Source organism: Anthonomus grandis, chromosome 11, assembly GCF_022605725.1.
Source record: "Anthonomus grandis grandis chromosome 11, icAntGran1.3, whole genome shotgun sequence".
NCBI lineage: Eukaryota > Metazoa > Arthropoda > Insecta > Coleoptera > Curculionidae > Anthonomus > Anthonomus grandis.
In genome coordinates this window covers 23449947-23465798 of record NC_065556.1, presented here as the reverse complement: position 1 = coordinate 23465798, position 15852 = coordinate 23449947, and the positions used below count along the sequence as shown (strand labels likewise).

The following is a 15852-nucleotide window of genomic DNA, read 5'->3' as shown; positions in this document are numbered from 1 at the left end:
CTTCAGGCTGCCTTACAGATATTTCAGGATGTCGCATACGAAATCTTCTCAGCCACTCTCGTCCAGCGCTACGATCTTTAAATCTATTTGAAATGCCATTTTTAGAGGCAAACTCATACGCAAGTTTCTTTATATCTGTTGTTGTTATCCCGAACGATCTAGACTCAAGTAATAGTATATGCTCAACTAACTCTCTTTCTTCGTCTTCATTAAATGTGCTTGGAAACCGACCCAAAACTTTCTGACAGCCCTTAGCTCTTTTGTTTGTATCATTTGCTCTTCGCCTTAATGTGGCTTGGGGGACATTGAACAATTTCGATGCTTTCAGCCACCCCATTTGGCCACCTTTTACAGCGTTAATTGCACTTAGCATTGCTTGTTCATCCCACGATTGTCTAGTTGATGTTCTTTTACGTTTTCCTACCATAATGTAGCTAAAAATAAACAAAAAATACAATATTCCTTAAATTTAAATTAATTTGATGTTTGTTTGTAAAATGACATAGTATGCCATTTCACCTTCATGCCTATCTATGTCGTTTTACCCGCAGTAACAGATAGTCCTTTGTTAATGCAGAATAATCTTATTTCATATTAAACGACATTTCCGCGCACGTGAATCTGAAGTATACACTTACATTTAAATACTAACCCTGGTTTTACTTTAAAATCAGCACAATTTCGTAATAAAAACAGACTTTCAAAACAGCACATGCAAAATTTCTACACCGCTAAAAATAATTTTTTGAGGTTATCTTCTACATATCATAAACGTAAAACAAATAGAGTACCCACATGATATCTGGTCTTGGTTTGTGACATGCAAGCAAACTATTGACTGATGGCGCCAGCAGTTGGAGAATAAAAACCGCTATGTCATTTTAGGACACCTTCCCCTACATTCTTATGATCAATGTATTTTCGCCCGAGATCTTTTTTATTTTTTGGCGTTTTTGCTAAACTTTTCCACGTAATTTCGGGAGTTACACAAAACCATATATTTGCACCTTCCGTATTGACACACTGAAAACAAATAGTGGTTCCTCTTAGGGGTTAACATACACTCTGGAAAACGGGAATGACCACAAAAACATACTTTCGAGTGTTTGTTAACATTTAAAAGTTAAATTTTACGCAGGTAGTCATTATACGGGACATTATGATCTCATTAACCACTTGCTGTATATGAGAGGCTCTTTCATGTAAAAAAAACGCCCAGTCAAAATTAAACAATTAAGGCCAAAAATATATCGGGACTCATTTCGCAATACAATCAGGATATTATACTTAATGCTACGCCATTAGTAAGACCCAATATTTTTTTAATAGTTTATTAACAGCATGCACCTAAATTACTTTTTGTTTGAGATCAGTCGTATAATTAACTTACTACTTTTAAAAAACAATAAGGATTTCAACAGTTACAATAAGGTGACAGTGCAGGTATGTTGAACTTTATAGGGATACTAAGAATAAAATTTTTCTTAACTCTATTTTTAAACAAATCTTGTTCCTTGTATGTAATTACAAACCAAAAAAAGGTTCTTTTTGAAAAATTCTTTTCTTAAAAGATTTCAGCATTCAAAGTATAATAGTATCTCATATACACCAAGTGGGGGCCGAACCAACATTTTACGTTTATGCTATACAGGGTGTCATTGAAATGGTGTAAAAAAATTCGGGGGGAGTACTCCTAAAAATTTTAAAAAAAGTTCCTATAACTATAGGGCGGAAAATGCATATTAAGGGAGTTAGGGGCACTGAAAGGGTAAATTTAAAAAACGGTTTTTTGAAATTGTAGGCTTAAAAAACGAGATAAAATTTCGAAAAAAAATCCTCTGCCATAAATTTTGACCCAAAATCAAATGGTGATACTGAAAAATAATTTGGAAAATCGGAAAGGGTAGTTTTTGCAAGGGTAGGGGGTTAATTCGTGAATAACTTTTTTTAGGTTATTTTTTTCGCAACGTGGGTTCATTTTTTAAAAACTACATACTTTTTCCTACAAAAAAGGTACTCTTGTTGCACATCGCCCAGAACGATGGTTTTCGAGAAAATTGAAGGCAAAAAGTTTGCTCTGATGGGTTGCTAACTGGTTAAACAACATAAACCTATAAAAGTTATGGGGTTTCAAAAGTAAACACGTAGTTATTAAATAATTAATTGAAAAATCTAAATTTTATGATTTTTAAAACATCTTATTGCTTTAAAAAACGAAATAAACCAATTACCAAAATTCCTTATTAAAATAATGCATTTCTTAATTCATTCATAGTAAATGTTCAAAGTGACCACCATTCATTTCAATGCAGACATCTGCTCTTCTTCTCCATGATCTGCGTACCCTGTGGAATATCCCTGGGGTTGTACGAATTTGATTGGAACAGTCGATAATGCGTTGACGTAGTTGCTCTTCAGTATTAATCGGCACTGAGTAAACCAAAGTTTTCAAGTGGCCCCAGAAGTAGAAATCTAATGGATTAAGATCTGGTGATCTTGCTGGCCAAGCTTGTGGACCACCACGTCCTATCCAACGCCTCTCAAAAACTTGGTTAAAATGATTCCTCACCGCTAGCGGAAAATGAGCTGGTGCACCATCATGCATAAAATACGTGATCTGCCTCTGTGCTATGGGAACTTCCTCCAAAAGTGCTGGTAGATCATGTATTAGAAAATTAAGGTAACTTTGACCATTTAGCCTAAAATGTTTATTATTATAAATAACAAGCGACTTTTCAAAAGGTGTCAAATTAACCTCGGGGGTAGAAAAAATGGTCCAATAAGTCTATCGCCAAGAATTCCCGCCCAAACATTAACTGAGAATCGAATTTGGTGTCGACTTTCCACAACAGCATGAGGGTTCTCATCGGACCAGTGATGTGTATTATGGTAATTGAAAATTCCATTTCTTGTAAACCCAGCTTCATCCGTGCATAAAATATTTGCCAAAAAAAGGGGTTCTTGTACCTGTTTTCTTAATAACCAACGACAGAAGATGACTCGAGCGGGATAGTCTGCCGGAGCAAGAGCTTGTACCCTTTGGATGTGATACGGATGCAGGAGTTGAGTCTTAAGAGTCATCCACACAGAATGGCGACTCACGTTTTCCCGCGCTGCAATTCTCCTTACAGATATCCCCGGATCTTCCTCTACATGTGCTAAAATGCGCTCCTCAACATCAGGTGTACGTACCATCAAGTTACGGCCACGGTCTTGGTTTCTATGTCCAAATGAACCTGTGTCTCTTAGGCGCTGATGAATTCTCGCAAATATCCGGTGAGAAGGTGCCCTGCGATTTGGATATTTTTGGACATACAAGCGCTTAGCCAAAAGACCGTTTCCGTTTGCTCTTCCATAAATAAAATGCATATCTGCCAGTTCACACACAGGGTATTCCATAATTTGTGAAATTTTACGTTTACGCACACTTCAACAACAATCAACTGACAAAAATATTTATGAACCAGAACATTTCTTTTGCGTACATGCAAAATAAATAAAGTGATAAGACCGCATACCTTCAATAGCTACGTTTACCCCGCGAGTACCAAATATTCAGTACGCGGACTAAAACCTCTACATTATTCTCAAACCTATTAAGTCACAATTTGGAATAATTTACGTGTAAACTTGTCAACTCGCGCACGTTGAGTTTGAGAATAGGGGATTGGGTCCGCGTATTGAATATTTGGTACTCGCGGTGTAAACTAGGCTAATGAATCAAATAAGTATGCATTTAATAAGGAATTTTGGTAATTGGTTTATTTCGTTTTTTTAAAGCAATACGATGTTTTAAAAATCATGAAATTTAGATTTTTCAATTAATTATTTAATAACTACTTGTTTACTTTTGAAACCCCATAACTTTCATAAGTTTATGTTGTTTAACCAGTTAGCAGCCCATCAGAGCAAACTTTTTGCCTTCAATTTTCTCGAAAACCATCGTTCTGGGCGATGTGCAACAAGAGTACCTTTTTTGTAGGAAAAAGTATGTAGTTTTTAAAAAATGAACCCACGTTGCGAAGAAAATAACCTAAAAAAAGTTATTCACGAATAAACCCCCTACCCTTGCAAAAACTACCCTTTCCGATTTTCCAAATTATTTTTCAGTATCACCATTTGATTTTGGGTCAAAATTTATGGCAGAGGATTTTTTTTCGAAATTTTATCTCGTTTTTTAAGCCTACAATTTCAAAAAACCGTTTTTTTAATTTACCCTTTCAGTGCCCCTAACTCCCTTAATATGCATTTTCCACCCTATAGTTATAGGAACTTTTTTTAAAATTTTTAGGAGTACTATCACCCCCCGAATTTTTTTACACCATTTCAATGACACCTGTATGTAAAACGTAAAATCATATTGGGTTTTATAATAAGATGTAAATAAACCAGTGTTTTAATATTTCAAATATACATTTTAAAAGGTCTTATTTATACAGGGTGTCTAGGTAGTCTAGGGACAAATTTTAGAGGTGGTTCTGAAAACGGATATTTAAAGAGTAACTAACTAGATACAGTTAAAGGTTAAGTCATTATTTTTTTAGTAGTAACTATACAATTCTCATGATTACTATCTACCACATTAACGGTGCTCGAATAACTTGAATTCTAAGGTTATTTAATCAAATACTTGATCTTGAAGCTTCGGAATATTTTTAACCATGTAATAACTAAATTGTTTTTCCAGGCCTAAGTATAAGTTATAGCGCGTGTCAACGTGTTTACTAGCCAAGCCATGGTTGAAATTCTGTTATATTTTATGGTTAAGAGGTGGCTACATTTCGATATAATGCGCTATATTAGAGCCCTGTGACCGTTTTACCCTCCTCCAGGTAGTCGATGTAGGTCATACGTTGTGATTCTCAGAAAACGGTGGCCATCATCTTTCATGTTCAATAAGTTCTATACCCTTTTTGCAATAAAATTGCCTTCCTCAAAATAGCCATATTTTGCCAACATCACTTTTTGATTGTTGAAAAGTTTGGAAGCAGGAAATAATCCGAGGGGTCTAAATCTAGCGGTTAGGGCGCATGAGGCAGTAATTTAATTTTAATTCATTAAGTTTGGCCCTTGCAATAACGAATATGTGAGCTGCTGCATTACTTTCATCTTAGACAAATGCGGTCGTTTTTATTTGCTTCAAACGGTGGAATAAGTTGGCATACGAGGTCTGGCTATTAAATAACGAGACTGGTTACGAAAAAGGGTTTTATTATAAAAATTATTATACATTCAAATGCTCCCCTTCCCTCGCCACACATCTTTCCATAAGTTTTTTCCATTGATCGAAGCAGTACTTGAAGTCTTCTTTGGTGAGGGCCTTTAGGAGCTCTGCCGTTTTTTGCTTTACCGCTTCCATCGACTCAAATCGGGTCCCTTTCAAGGCAGATTTAATCTTCGGAAACAAAAAATAGTCGCACGGGGCCAAATACTGCTTCACAGATAGCGCGTTATGGGCAGGTGCGTTGTCTTGGTGAAAAATCCACGAGTTGTTTTTCCACAACTCGGGCCGTTTCTTACGAACTCGTTCTTGCAGTGTTGCCAAAACTGACAAATAGTAAGTCTGGTTGACAGTCTGACCCTCTGGAACCCTTTAGTCATCACGATACCGTTAATGTCGAAAAAAAACGATCAACATTGCCTTGAATTTTGATTTGGACATCCTTGCTTTTTTATTCTGGGCGATTCAGGCGTCTTCCAACGCATCGATTGCCGCTTGGTTTCAACATCGTATTGAAAAATCCACGTTTCGTCGCAAGTAATAATGTTTTTCATCAGTCCGGGATCTTTTTCTAACCTTTCAAGGAAATCTGAGCAGACCTGTTGACGCAAGAGCTTTTGGTCAGGAGTCAGGTTTTTTGGCACCAACTTCGCACAGACTTTTGTCATGTGTAATTCCTAATGTGACCTGAGCGCTGGTCATCTTCAGTGCTCTCTCGGCCCTCACTAAAGCGCTTACACCACTCAAAAACACGCGCACGAGAGAGAGAATTTTCCCCAAAGGCCTCTTGCAACAATTTATAGCGCTCAGTCGGAGTTTTTTTTCAATTTAACGAGAAATTTAAGATTGATGCGTTGCTCTTGTTTTTCGTCACATATGGTTTTCGGCACGAGAAAAAAACACGTTCGTTTCAAACCGCTACTGCACGAATACTATAATAGTGACGAAAACGTGTTTTGGTACGTGCATAGCCAAGTTATCTAGATACTCAACACTACTCGTTTTTTTCCCCACTCGTCTAAGGCGCCCTCTAGGCATGCAGTCTCGTTATTTAATAGCCAGACCTCGTATTATTCACCGTTGATAGTTTTACGTTAATGAAAATTCCAGAGTCCATGCATTGTTTTGATTGTTCTTTTGTCTCGGAGAATGGTAAAGAAAAACAAAGATAAAACGTCGTCGTTACCATAGCATCTTTTAAATACAGACATTATGATGCCGAAAAATCAAGTTCAAGAAATTATTCCTTCTAGGTGTAACACTTCTTATGTCAGGGAGTAGATTTTAATGAGTACAAAGTAACTAAAAGTGGCAATGTTATACCCAAGGTATCTCTTCCCACAATTTTTCCTATAGCCCTTTCCACCCACTATATTTAAATTGCATAGGAAATTTTACCTTGGACATAAGCATAAAATACATAAAAAAAACTTTTTCGATTAATTTTTTTGATAAATTATATAGCAAGCATGCCCCAGAACATAATTCTTTAGCTAGTTGCTCAGTAAGAGTTTTTCCCATGATAGCCTGGGGTGAAGATCAATACTTCAGATATCCGACAGTCTCAAGATTGGGTCTGTCTCTATAGACATACCCAAGTTAAGTCTATACTTTAGAAAGAAACGCATTCTTTGTGTTTTTTTGTTCGTTAACACTAAGATGGTTCTTTCCAAACCATTCTTTTGTTCTTGACCTTATCTCATCCAGGTTCCCCACTAGATCAAGTCATTTGTGCCGTCAGCAATATTTAGGAACTCTGGGTCTTTGTGCTAGTTAAATTATCGATTAGATCCGACTTGTTTTTTTTTTCATATTTACCTACATACATGTTTTCTTTCGCCAAGATAAGAGCCTTATCGCATTTTTACTTGGTAATGCAAAACCATATATGCTCAGTTAGTGTATAAGTAACCTGGATATCGCTTTTTTCGGAGCACATTCGCTGAATGTAATCCACTGTTTCGACTGTTACTTGGTCTCACAGTTGTGCTTATTCTTCGAAGTGAATAAACGGTTTGGCACTTTCTCATACCCAAAATTTCTTCCAGGATATGACCCACGGGTTCTTTTATGATGCACGGGCTTTCAATCGGCTGTCAGCTATCAAATATTTGTTTTATTTTTATGTCAAATATATGAGTTTTTATTATTATAATAATTGAAATTGCTAGTGAAAAATCGAAAAGTGAATAATCAACATTCATTATCTCCGAAAGCGTTAAAGTTGTTTAAAGAAGTGTAGGCTCTCTTTTACTTAGATTTAATCAAATAATTCAAAAAACCTAAAACACAAGGTGTTCCATTAAAAAAAGTAAGTTGATAGTTCTTTTCGATCAAGCCAGGAGTGCTATATAATTGATATGTCAAAATATTATATAGTCACTTTTTAACCATCACCATTCGAAGCAAAATCTATATTGTTGTGACGAAGTCATAATCAGCTACATATTTTGTTGGGTATTACGGCACTATTCCATTAAGTATAAATTTAGAAAATAACCGGTATATGAGGTTCTGGTATACGAGAAGATTAAATTGACGAAAAAGCGCCTGTAAAAGAGAAGGTGTTGCCATGCTCAGATATAGGACAATCCTGCCCGAAGGAAAATCTCAAGGACCTCCAATACGTTTTCTATCAATTTGAATCACGAATGATAGGACCTGTTATTGCAAAACGTTAAGCGAGGTAGTCGCTAAATCTTCTGAAAAATCAGTAGAAGAAGACGGATAAGAAGAAATACCAGCAGACAAAAAAAAATGCACTTCTAGTAGGAGAGGAAGTGTAGAGTAAAGTGGGAAAAGAGAGGAATTTGAAAAAGAACCAATAAAAGAAAAAGACAGAAATGAAAAAAATATACTAGAAGTAAAAGATGGACATGGACAAATGCCAATCCTGGATATTAACTACTTTACAAGGAAGAAGTAAAAGATGAAATATTTATGAGATTTGAATTGCAATAGCTCTTATGAAAAGAAGTATTCACTTACTTCATGTCAAAGCGAACCAAAAACTCAAATGGTTGAAACTAAGGCAATACCAGAAAGAGAAAGAGTTCGTGTTTCTTCAACAGTGCCAAATCCATCAAACCTTTTAGGCTATCAATGCCCCTGGAAACAGGCAAATATATGAGGAGATTGTTTAGGTGAATCTTGTCTACGTGCAGAGATATGAAAAAACTCTAAAGTAAGTGTAATTCGAAACACGACTTCTACATCTCATTTTCCTACTAATTGAAACTACCCATTCAGGAGTGGATAGTTCTAAGAGAGAAATGTTGAAACTTGATGATGGAAGTCACATTTAATTTGCAAAAACTCCCTCAGACCAACGAAATATTGTACCTAGAGAAATATCTTCACATGATACCTTCTAAATACGTGAATAACTATATTTGCTTCTTCTTTTCTATAATGAAGCGCATGAGATAGTATTTTCTAAATTGATATTTTTTAAAATAGTTACGTAATACCCACCAAAATAGGTAACTACACACACCAAATTCTTTTGAAGAAGTTATCGCTTGACTACTCGTATCGTTGATAAAAAAAATCCAAAATGACCCAATTATCAAAAAAAAAGACAGATTTAAAATTTCTTTTTTTTAATAAAAAAACTACAGAGAATGTATAAAAAGAATCCCTCTTTAAAGTTTGTTACTGGTAGACCTTATTTGAGCCCTCTGTAATTTTTATCTGTGATTATTATTATCCATCGGTGTTTAACTGTCGTATCTATCTTGTGTAATGTGTATTATATATTTGATTATCGTAAAAATATCATATTGCAATGTTCTTGGTGCTACCTTTATAAAAAGGGAGGTAACACCATGTTTATAGGTAAGATATGTATGGTTTTTTCTACATATTCCATTAATTTTAACTATACTTAATCTTATTGATACCACAGATATTTTTCCTGCCCAGTAAATTCTCAGGTTTCTGTGGCATTTTTAACTAGTTTTTTATTATATTCCACTCATATAATGAATTTTTGCATGATATATCTAAAAATCCTTTTTCAAGGTATCATATTATGGCTCGTACTCGTAAATTATCTTCCTCATTGGTGTTATATGATTCTAAATGTGTAACTGTAATATTTATGTGCATATTAATATATTTATACAAGGTGTCTTTTTGGTGGATGACACATTAGTATCATGTGTAAACCATTGTGGGACACCCTGTATTAAGTAACTGTTTCGTGGACGTGTTAAGAAAGTATATTCGGCTGGATTCACAATTATTGTAACCAATAAATTACTGCACTTATTAAATAGACAAAATAAATTTCTTGTGAATCGACAGAGTGAAGCAGGTACTTTATTGTGATCAAATTAATTCTAAAAAACAAATATTTTTCTAAAAACCAAATATATCAATGCAATAAAGAGTGTTTATGGTAGAAGTTTCACAGGTGAAATATCATTTCGGGTCAGTTATGTAGACGAATTACCAACTTTGTCAATTGAGACACAAAAACAATTTTAAACAAGTCTTTATAGGTGTTCCTTAATTATTTCGTCTGTATAATTGACAAACAGGGTGTCTTAGGAAAGGGGATAAATATTTTATTACTACGAAGTTATTTATCCACATTTTCAGAACATCTTATATGTACTTTAAAAAAATATTTAAGAAATTCTGTTTAAAAAGTTAGCTTGTTTTTTAAAGCTAATTTTTTAGGCGGTTTCTTTGGGTAGAAGTTGTTGAAAATGGCCTAAAATTTTGTTGTAGGAAGTTGTTACATACTCTGTTATGCGCTGTATTACATTTAAAATTGTAGTTTTGAAATGGTAATTCTTATTACGTGTATCTATTATAATAAACTTTATCTATCTGTATTATTTTATTGTTGTTTTATGAAGAAACCCTCCCAACCGTTCAAATTAGGAATATCTTAAAAAGTGGTTAAACACACTTATTTAGGTTTAAATACTAGATAATAAATTATTTTTCTTTATATTGGCAGACGTTATAATGCTGGAGAAACTGATTTCATCGTTCCTAAAGTTGTTGTGGTTACAAGGGTAAGTAACTGATACACATTTTCATCAAAAATTTAAAATGAAAAAATTTCATCTAAGAAGTGCAATATTTTTTGCTTTCAGTCTTGAAATATCAAATATTTCTTCTTTTTGACTTATTAAATTTATGTACTGGGTTATTTTTTTATATTTGCATCTGTATCTACAACAAAATTTACAAAAGGAAACTTTGAATGCAAGAAAAACTGCTTTAGTTTCGGCGTAAACTATCCAGCACTGGCATCGCTCCAACACTACTGGGATAAAAATAAATATTAGCTTATCGATTCTTTTACTGTGAAATATGTGCGCTACAAAGGGTTATAGTTATATCGATTATCCTAATTGCATTTTATAAAGGCTTTAATACTTTAATTTTCTAAAGGCAAGTGTTCTTGACCTTAGCGCGTACATCATTAAATTGGGGTTTTTAAACTCATTAAAAATTTAATTTGCCTCATTTTTAAAAATGTATTACAAGAAATTCAAGATTAATGAAGATAAATATCACTAAATACACATTACCTCAAAACTATATGTTTTATGGAATTTAAAGTACAAGTGTTTTATTTTTATTGATATCTAAAAACTCGTCAAAATGCCATTAACTATTAAGATAACTTAAAGTGTTACTTGTAATATTCTAAAAATTTTTTCAGAAAAAAATATATATAGACCACATCTTACTTAACCGTCAGGTATTATATAAGGTTTATTTTGTCATATAGTTTATTAATGGGTAGCAAAAGTAACTACCCCTCAGTGACCCAAGTGACCGAACCCGTACAAATATCGGAAACGCCATTATGGGACCAAAGAGTAGGAAAATTATTTTTTGTGAACATTCATCATGGCCAGGTGCTGGCCTACGACCCTAAAACGCAAAAAACGGAACTAGCAGCCGAATTTGAAGGTTATTATTAATCATTTATAAAATATGAATCCGCCATTTTTTTTAAATAAATAATTCACTATTGCAGGAAATAATTTGACACCAATAATTCTTACTAAAGATCCGAACGTGTTGCTAGGTGGATTAAACAGGTCTCTAGTAAAAATTAAGTTGTTTGATAAACAGGCGAAACCGGAGGTCTTACATACCGTACAAAACGATCATCCAAGGAATCGTTTTAATGATGGAAAGGCTGATAATAAAGGAAGGGTCTGGATAGGTATAACTTTTTAACTACTATTGCCTTTAGCAGAGGGATTTTTTTGTATAAAAGTACACCTGATTATTAACAAGATTCTTTTTGTTTTAGGTACTATAGGATATGAGCCATTACCAGGTGAAAGCGGCGAGGTAGAACTCAATGTGGCCGCCCTTTTTAAATTTACCAAAGACCACATAAATGCCCCCGAAGTAATGATTCCAAAGATTAGTTTGGGTAATGGTCTCACATGGAACTCGATTAACACAAAGTTCTATTACATCGATACATACACTGAAGATGTTGTCCAGTACGATTATGATGATACGACAGGCACAATTAGTAATAAGAAGGTTGCTTTTGATTGTAAAGGAAAAGGCTTAGGACGTCCCGATGGTAATACACAAATAGAAATATCTACATATCTTCTTTAACTATTATTCTTTAGTTTAACTGATTACTGATTATCATTGCAATCTTAGTTGACAAAACTGCCTCTAAATTAGAGTCAGTAGAAACGATATTAATAAAAAAAAGATCTACTTACAAGTTCTCAAAAATTTACCATTTTCTAGATAACAGCAATTCAATAAAACATTCCAGGAATATTCATATTTCTCCCATTCTAGCATCGCTTTAACTTAATCAAACGTTTTATAGGTATGACCATAGATGTAGATGACAAACTTTGGGTAGCCCTCTATGGGGGAGGGTCAGTAATCCAAGTTGACCCCACAACCGGCTCCATCTTGAGGCGAATTCCTATACCGGCCGCGCATACTACTTGTCCAGTTTGGGGTGGTCCAAATTTCGATATTCTCTATGTGACTACATCAAAAAGATCTTTAACAGAACAGGAGAGGAACGAACAGCCTGGAGCAGGCGCAGTTTATGCTGTTACCAACTTGGGAACTAAAGGATATCCCCTTTATGAAGCTGATATATAAAAAAAAATTAGAATTAAATGTACTGGGTGTTCCCATTAAAAGTACCTTCATATTCGAAATGTATTGTATAGGTAGAATGTGAATAATGTGACTTATGTCACACCCTGATTATAGCATTTTATAGGAATAAAACTACTGTACCCTAATCAATAGCATGTGTAATAGTTTAAAAATAAATAAATGTATCACAGTATATACCATCACGTATCATCAATATCCACAATACAATTATGAGGTAACAGTTCCAAGAGTCTGCAATATGCTTTAAAAGTAACTTCTTCATTGTTGGATTCTATTGTGACTTTCACTTTGTACAAACTAAAAAATTTAAAAAAAAATGTTTTAAATTTTAAAATACTCCATTAATAGTTTTACTTGTGAAACATCTTTGGGTAACAGCCAAATTGGACATCGGGAAACTCATTGACAACTTGCTGTAGCTCAGATGCAATTTTATGCTCGGGTATGTTGCAGTAAAAATGTTTTGTATAAAACCTGCTGTTTGAGCGGAATAAAAGAGGACCGGCTTCCAAAATTGTCTTTTTTAATAACTCAGGAACTCCGGGGAACATGTAGACATTTTTTACGGAGACATTTGGGTACCCTAGGTTGTTTCCATTTATGGTTTTATAATGCAGCCTGGAAGATTTTGGAACCTTAAAAGTTACATTTGGATATGTTAAATCCACTTAAAAATTAGTATCCTATTAAGAAGTTACAAATAATTAATGACATCAAGCAGGAAAAGTAACTATAAGCTAAGCATGTAAAGGATCTACCCTAAACTATTTTTAGTACACTTTTTTGAAAACATCAGTTACAGCAAACTATATATTTCAGTTCAAATATATAGTCTTTGGTTATAGATTTGAAATTATAACAAGTTTACACTGAAGTTAAAGGCTTAACTAAATGAACTAAATTCTAATTAACTAAACTCCCAATTATGCCCAAATGATGCATAATTGGGAGCATTGATACCAAAGTTTGATTTATATAACTCTATGTACACAAGTGTAGTTATTAAATTAAAGGCTACTTGGAAGTTGACTAAAACTAAGCTTAAGTCTTTTAATAAATTTCTGATAAGAAGTTTCTTTTTTAATATCAATTAACAGATTGTTAAATATTTCCGATGCCTTATCAGTAGAATTTTTTGAAGGTATATTGATTCTAGCAATATTTAGCTGTCATCTCATTTCCATATACAATAGTGTGATTGCACTTTTGTAAGTTATGACTGAGAAAAACAAATTTAGTATTTAGCTGATGTGGTCAAAACATGTTTGCATCTGTAAAATGCTCCCATAAAAGGTATAATTTTGTCTTTTATGTGTTCCACTGTTATGTAATTTAAGGATATGTTTCTTTAATCTATTTTTTTTATTTAAACAATAGGTATTTAGTTTTCTTCAAATTTATCCTAAGATTAATTTGGAGCAACTACTGACTATACTTGAAAAAGTCATGCAAATACAGAAGGGCAGTGTAATCTGTAACTGTAAAATATTCAGCATCTAACCCTGCTAGTTGCAGACTAAGTCCAAAAAGCATGTATCACAGTGCCCCAGTACAGATCCTTGATGTACACCACAGTTATAAGTGAAGATTACACTTTTCTGACCATTTATTTATAAATATTGCTTGCTATGCAATAAGTACAACCTATTCAAGTACAACACCCCTGAAATCCATTTTTTTCAATTTATCTAGCAAAATAGTATGGGTATTTTGCTATATAGTTTAGGTAAATTAGTATAGCTTTGGGCAGATCAGTGGTGGCACTTTGAGTACTACTATTTTTAAAGAAGCCATATTGAGATAAAATTTTCAACAATTCTGGAAAATGAAGTGGAAATGAATTTCGTGAAGTTATTATGCAACACTTTTCATAGAAAATTAAACTAAGCCAAAAAAACAAGTAAAAAGATTCTGTTTTTGAAGGTGGTAGAAAAGATTCTAACATAAATATGTACTACAATAAGTTCACTTACATGCGCTAGTTTCATTCCCACACTATTAGGATCTTGCATACCATAAAACTTCCTACAAATATTCATTAATTCAGGATGTAAATACAAAGGTTCATCAAATGCAAGTGCTACACCTGCAATGTTTCTTCTTTTAATTAGTTTTTACAACAGTCGTACTTCATTTAGTTACCTTCATAAGTTAAATCATCATGAGTAGGGCCAATGCCTCCTGTAGTTAAAACATAATTATATTTTCCTGAAAACTCACATACTTCTTGACTAATGGCTCTTAAGTTATCCGGTATAACTGAAATCTGGAATTCCATTATGTTAAAAGTACAAAAATTGGGATTTTCATGCAGTCAAACCTTCTGCAGTGTAAGGCCTAATTTGTGCAGTTGTTTAGCCAGAAATCTTGAGTTTGTGTCTTCAGTTTCGCCTTTTAATATTTCATCTCCTATAACTAATAAACCAATAAATTAAGTTATAACATTAAGTGTAGCTTTACCTAATATGCCTGCTGTGGTGATTTGGTCATCTTTGGCGCTCAAGTATCTTCGGTTCTTAGGACATTTACTGATTGTACGATGTATATAACGAAATGGCATTTTAAAGTTAAATAAACTCACGCATTCAGTCTTTTTATCATTAAAAATATAAGCTGTAAAACGGTAGTAAACCCCAAATAGAGCAAAAGGTAAGGTAAACAATTTTATTGAGGTTAGGTATTAAAAAATCAGCTGATTTTGACAGATAGACCCAATCTAGGGAAATTTCTTCATACCTGGCAACAATGCCACTACAGCCTAATTGGTTAAGACCCTATTCTCCTGATGTAAGAAGAATTTAGAACATAACCTAAAGTTCAAAATTCTGTATTTTCAAACAGAAATACAAAAATAATCAAATACTGAAAATTTCCGAATCCTTAAGGCAAAACCCAACAGAATGAATATTTTCACAAAAAGCAAATCCCTAATAAGCCCTCTGTTGCGTTTCGCTAGTTCAAAACCAGCAGAAGAAATAAAAAAACTGGTGGGAAACAACAAAGTGGTTGTGTTCATGAAGGGGGTCCCCGAGCAGCCCCAATGTGGATTCAGTAACGCTGTCGTGCAAATATTGAGGATGCACGGGGTCTCATACGATTCCCACAATGTTCTAGCCGATGAATCTCTCAGACAGGGAATAAAAGAGTACTCAAACTGGCCAACCATTCCCCAAGTTTATATCAATGGTGAATTTGTTGGTGGTTGCGATATTATGCTTCAGATGCACCAGTCGGGAGACCTTATCGAAGAATTGGAGAAGGTTGGGGTTAAAAGTGCTTTATTGGATCAAAAAAATAAGACAGAGGATGCCAAAGAGTCAAAAGAGAAGAAGGAAAATTAGATTTATTTAGTTACATATATTGTTTATTGACTGTTATTTGTTTGTTTGTAAATATTTAAATTAGTAATAAAGTAATTTGAAATTTAGCAGAGGTGTTTTGTTTTTGTAGGGTGTAGACCTTTCGTCACTCCAAGGCTGAAACAG

The 15852-nt window shown here is 33.9% G+C and overlaps 3 protein-coding genes across 4 annotated transcripts; 2 read left to right on the top strand and 1 right to left on the bottom strand.

The window, feature by feature from the left end:
• The first annotated feature begins 741 nt into the window (after positions 1-741).
• LOC126741858 (regucalcin-like) lies at positions 742-12541 on the top strand. Of its 2 annotated transcripts, none has more exons than XM_050448302.1 (6): positions 742-1443; positions 10194-10251; positions 10977-11161; positions 11229-11420; positions 11511-11795; positions 12060-12541. In XM_050448302.1, the coding sequence occupies exons 2-6, from the start codon at positions 10202-10204 to the stop codon at positions 12344-12346; spliced, it is 999 nt and encodes a 332-aa protein (XP_050304259.1). In that variant the 5' UTR covers positions 742-1443; positions 10194-10201; the 3' UTR covers positions 12347-12541. The 2 variants fall into 2 exon arrangements, with proteins under 2 accessions (XP_050304259.1, XP_050304260.1); XM_050448303.1 differs by lacking the exon at positions 742-1443 and adding an exon at positions 4562-7532.
• On the bottom strand, positions 12487-15054 carry LOC126741859 (FAD synthase-like). Its single transcript, XM_050448305.1, has 6 exons — positions 14828-15054; positions 14688-14782; positions 14510-14633; positions 14341-14453; positions 12722-13002; positions 12487-12664 (listed from the first exon to the last, which is right to left on the bottom strand). The coding sequence occupies exons 1-6, from the start codon at positions 14925-14927 to the stop codon at positions 12547-12549; spliced, it is 831 nt and encodes a 276-aa protein (XP_050304262.1). The 5' UTR covers positions 14928-15054; the 3' UTR covers positions 12487-12546.
• A 111-nt stretch (positions 15055-15165) lies between these two features.
• Positions 15166-15794, top strand: LOC126741860 (glutaredoxin-related protein 5, mitochondrial). Its single transcript, XM_050448306.1, has one exon. It carries the CDS (start codon positions 15268-15270, stop codon positions 15706-15708), a length of 441 nt encoding a protein of 146 aa, XP_050304263.1. The 5' UTR covers positions 15166-15267; the 3' UTR covers positions 15709-15794.
• The last annotated feature ends 58 nt before the right edge of the window (positions 15795-15852 follow it).

Bases quoted from the DNA above. Each gene is read 5' to 3' on its own strand.
- LOC126741858 (XM_050448302.1), top strand. From the start codon at position 10,202: ATGCTGGAGAAACTGATTTCATCGTTCCTAAAGTTGTTGTGGTTACAA. The intron at 10,252-10,976 runs GTAAGTAACTGA...TTTGTCATATAG, and splicing joins AAGTTGTTGTGGTTACAAGG to TTTATTAATGGGTAGCAAAA. The intron at 11,421-11,510 runs GTATAACTTTTT...TTTTTGTTTTAG, and splicing joins TAAAGGAAGGGTCTGGATAG to GTACTATAGGATATGAGCCA.
- LOC126741859 (XM_050448305.1), bottom strand. From the start codon at position 14,927: ATGCCATTTCGTTATATACATCGTACAATCAGTAAATGTCCTAAGAAC. The intron at 14,634-14,687 runs GTTTGACTGCAT...ATGGAATTCCAG, and splicing joins TAGGCCTTACACTGCAGAAG to ATTTCAGTTATACCGGATAA. The intron at 14,454-14,509 runs GTAACTAAATGA...GAAACATTGCAG, and splicing joins TGATGATTTAACTTATGAAG to GTGTAGCACTTGCATTTGAT.
- LOC126741860 (XM_050448306.1), top strand. From the start codon at position 15,268: ATGAATATTTTCACAAAAAGCAAATCCCTAATAAGCCCTCTGTTGCGT.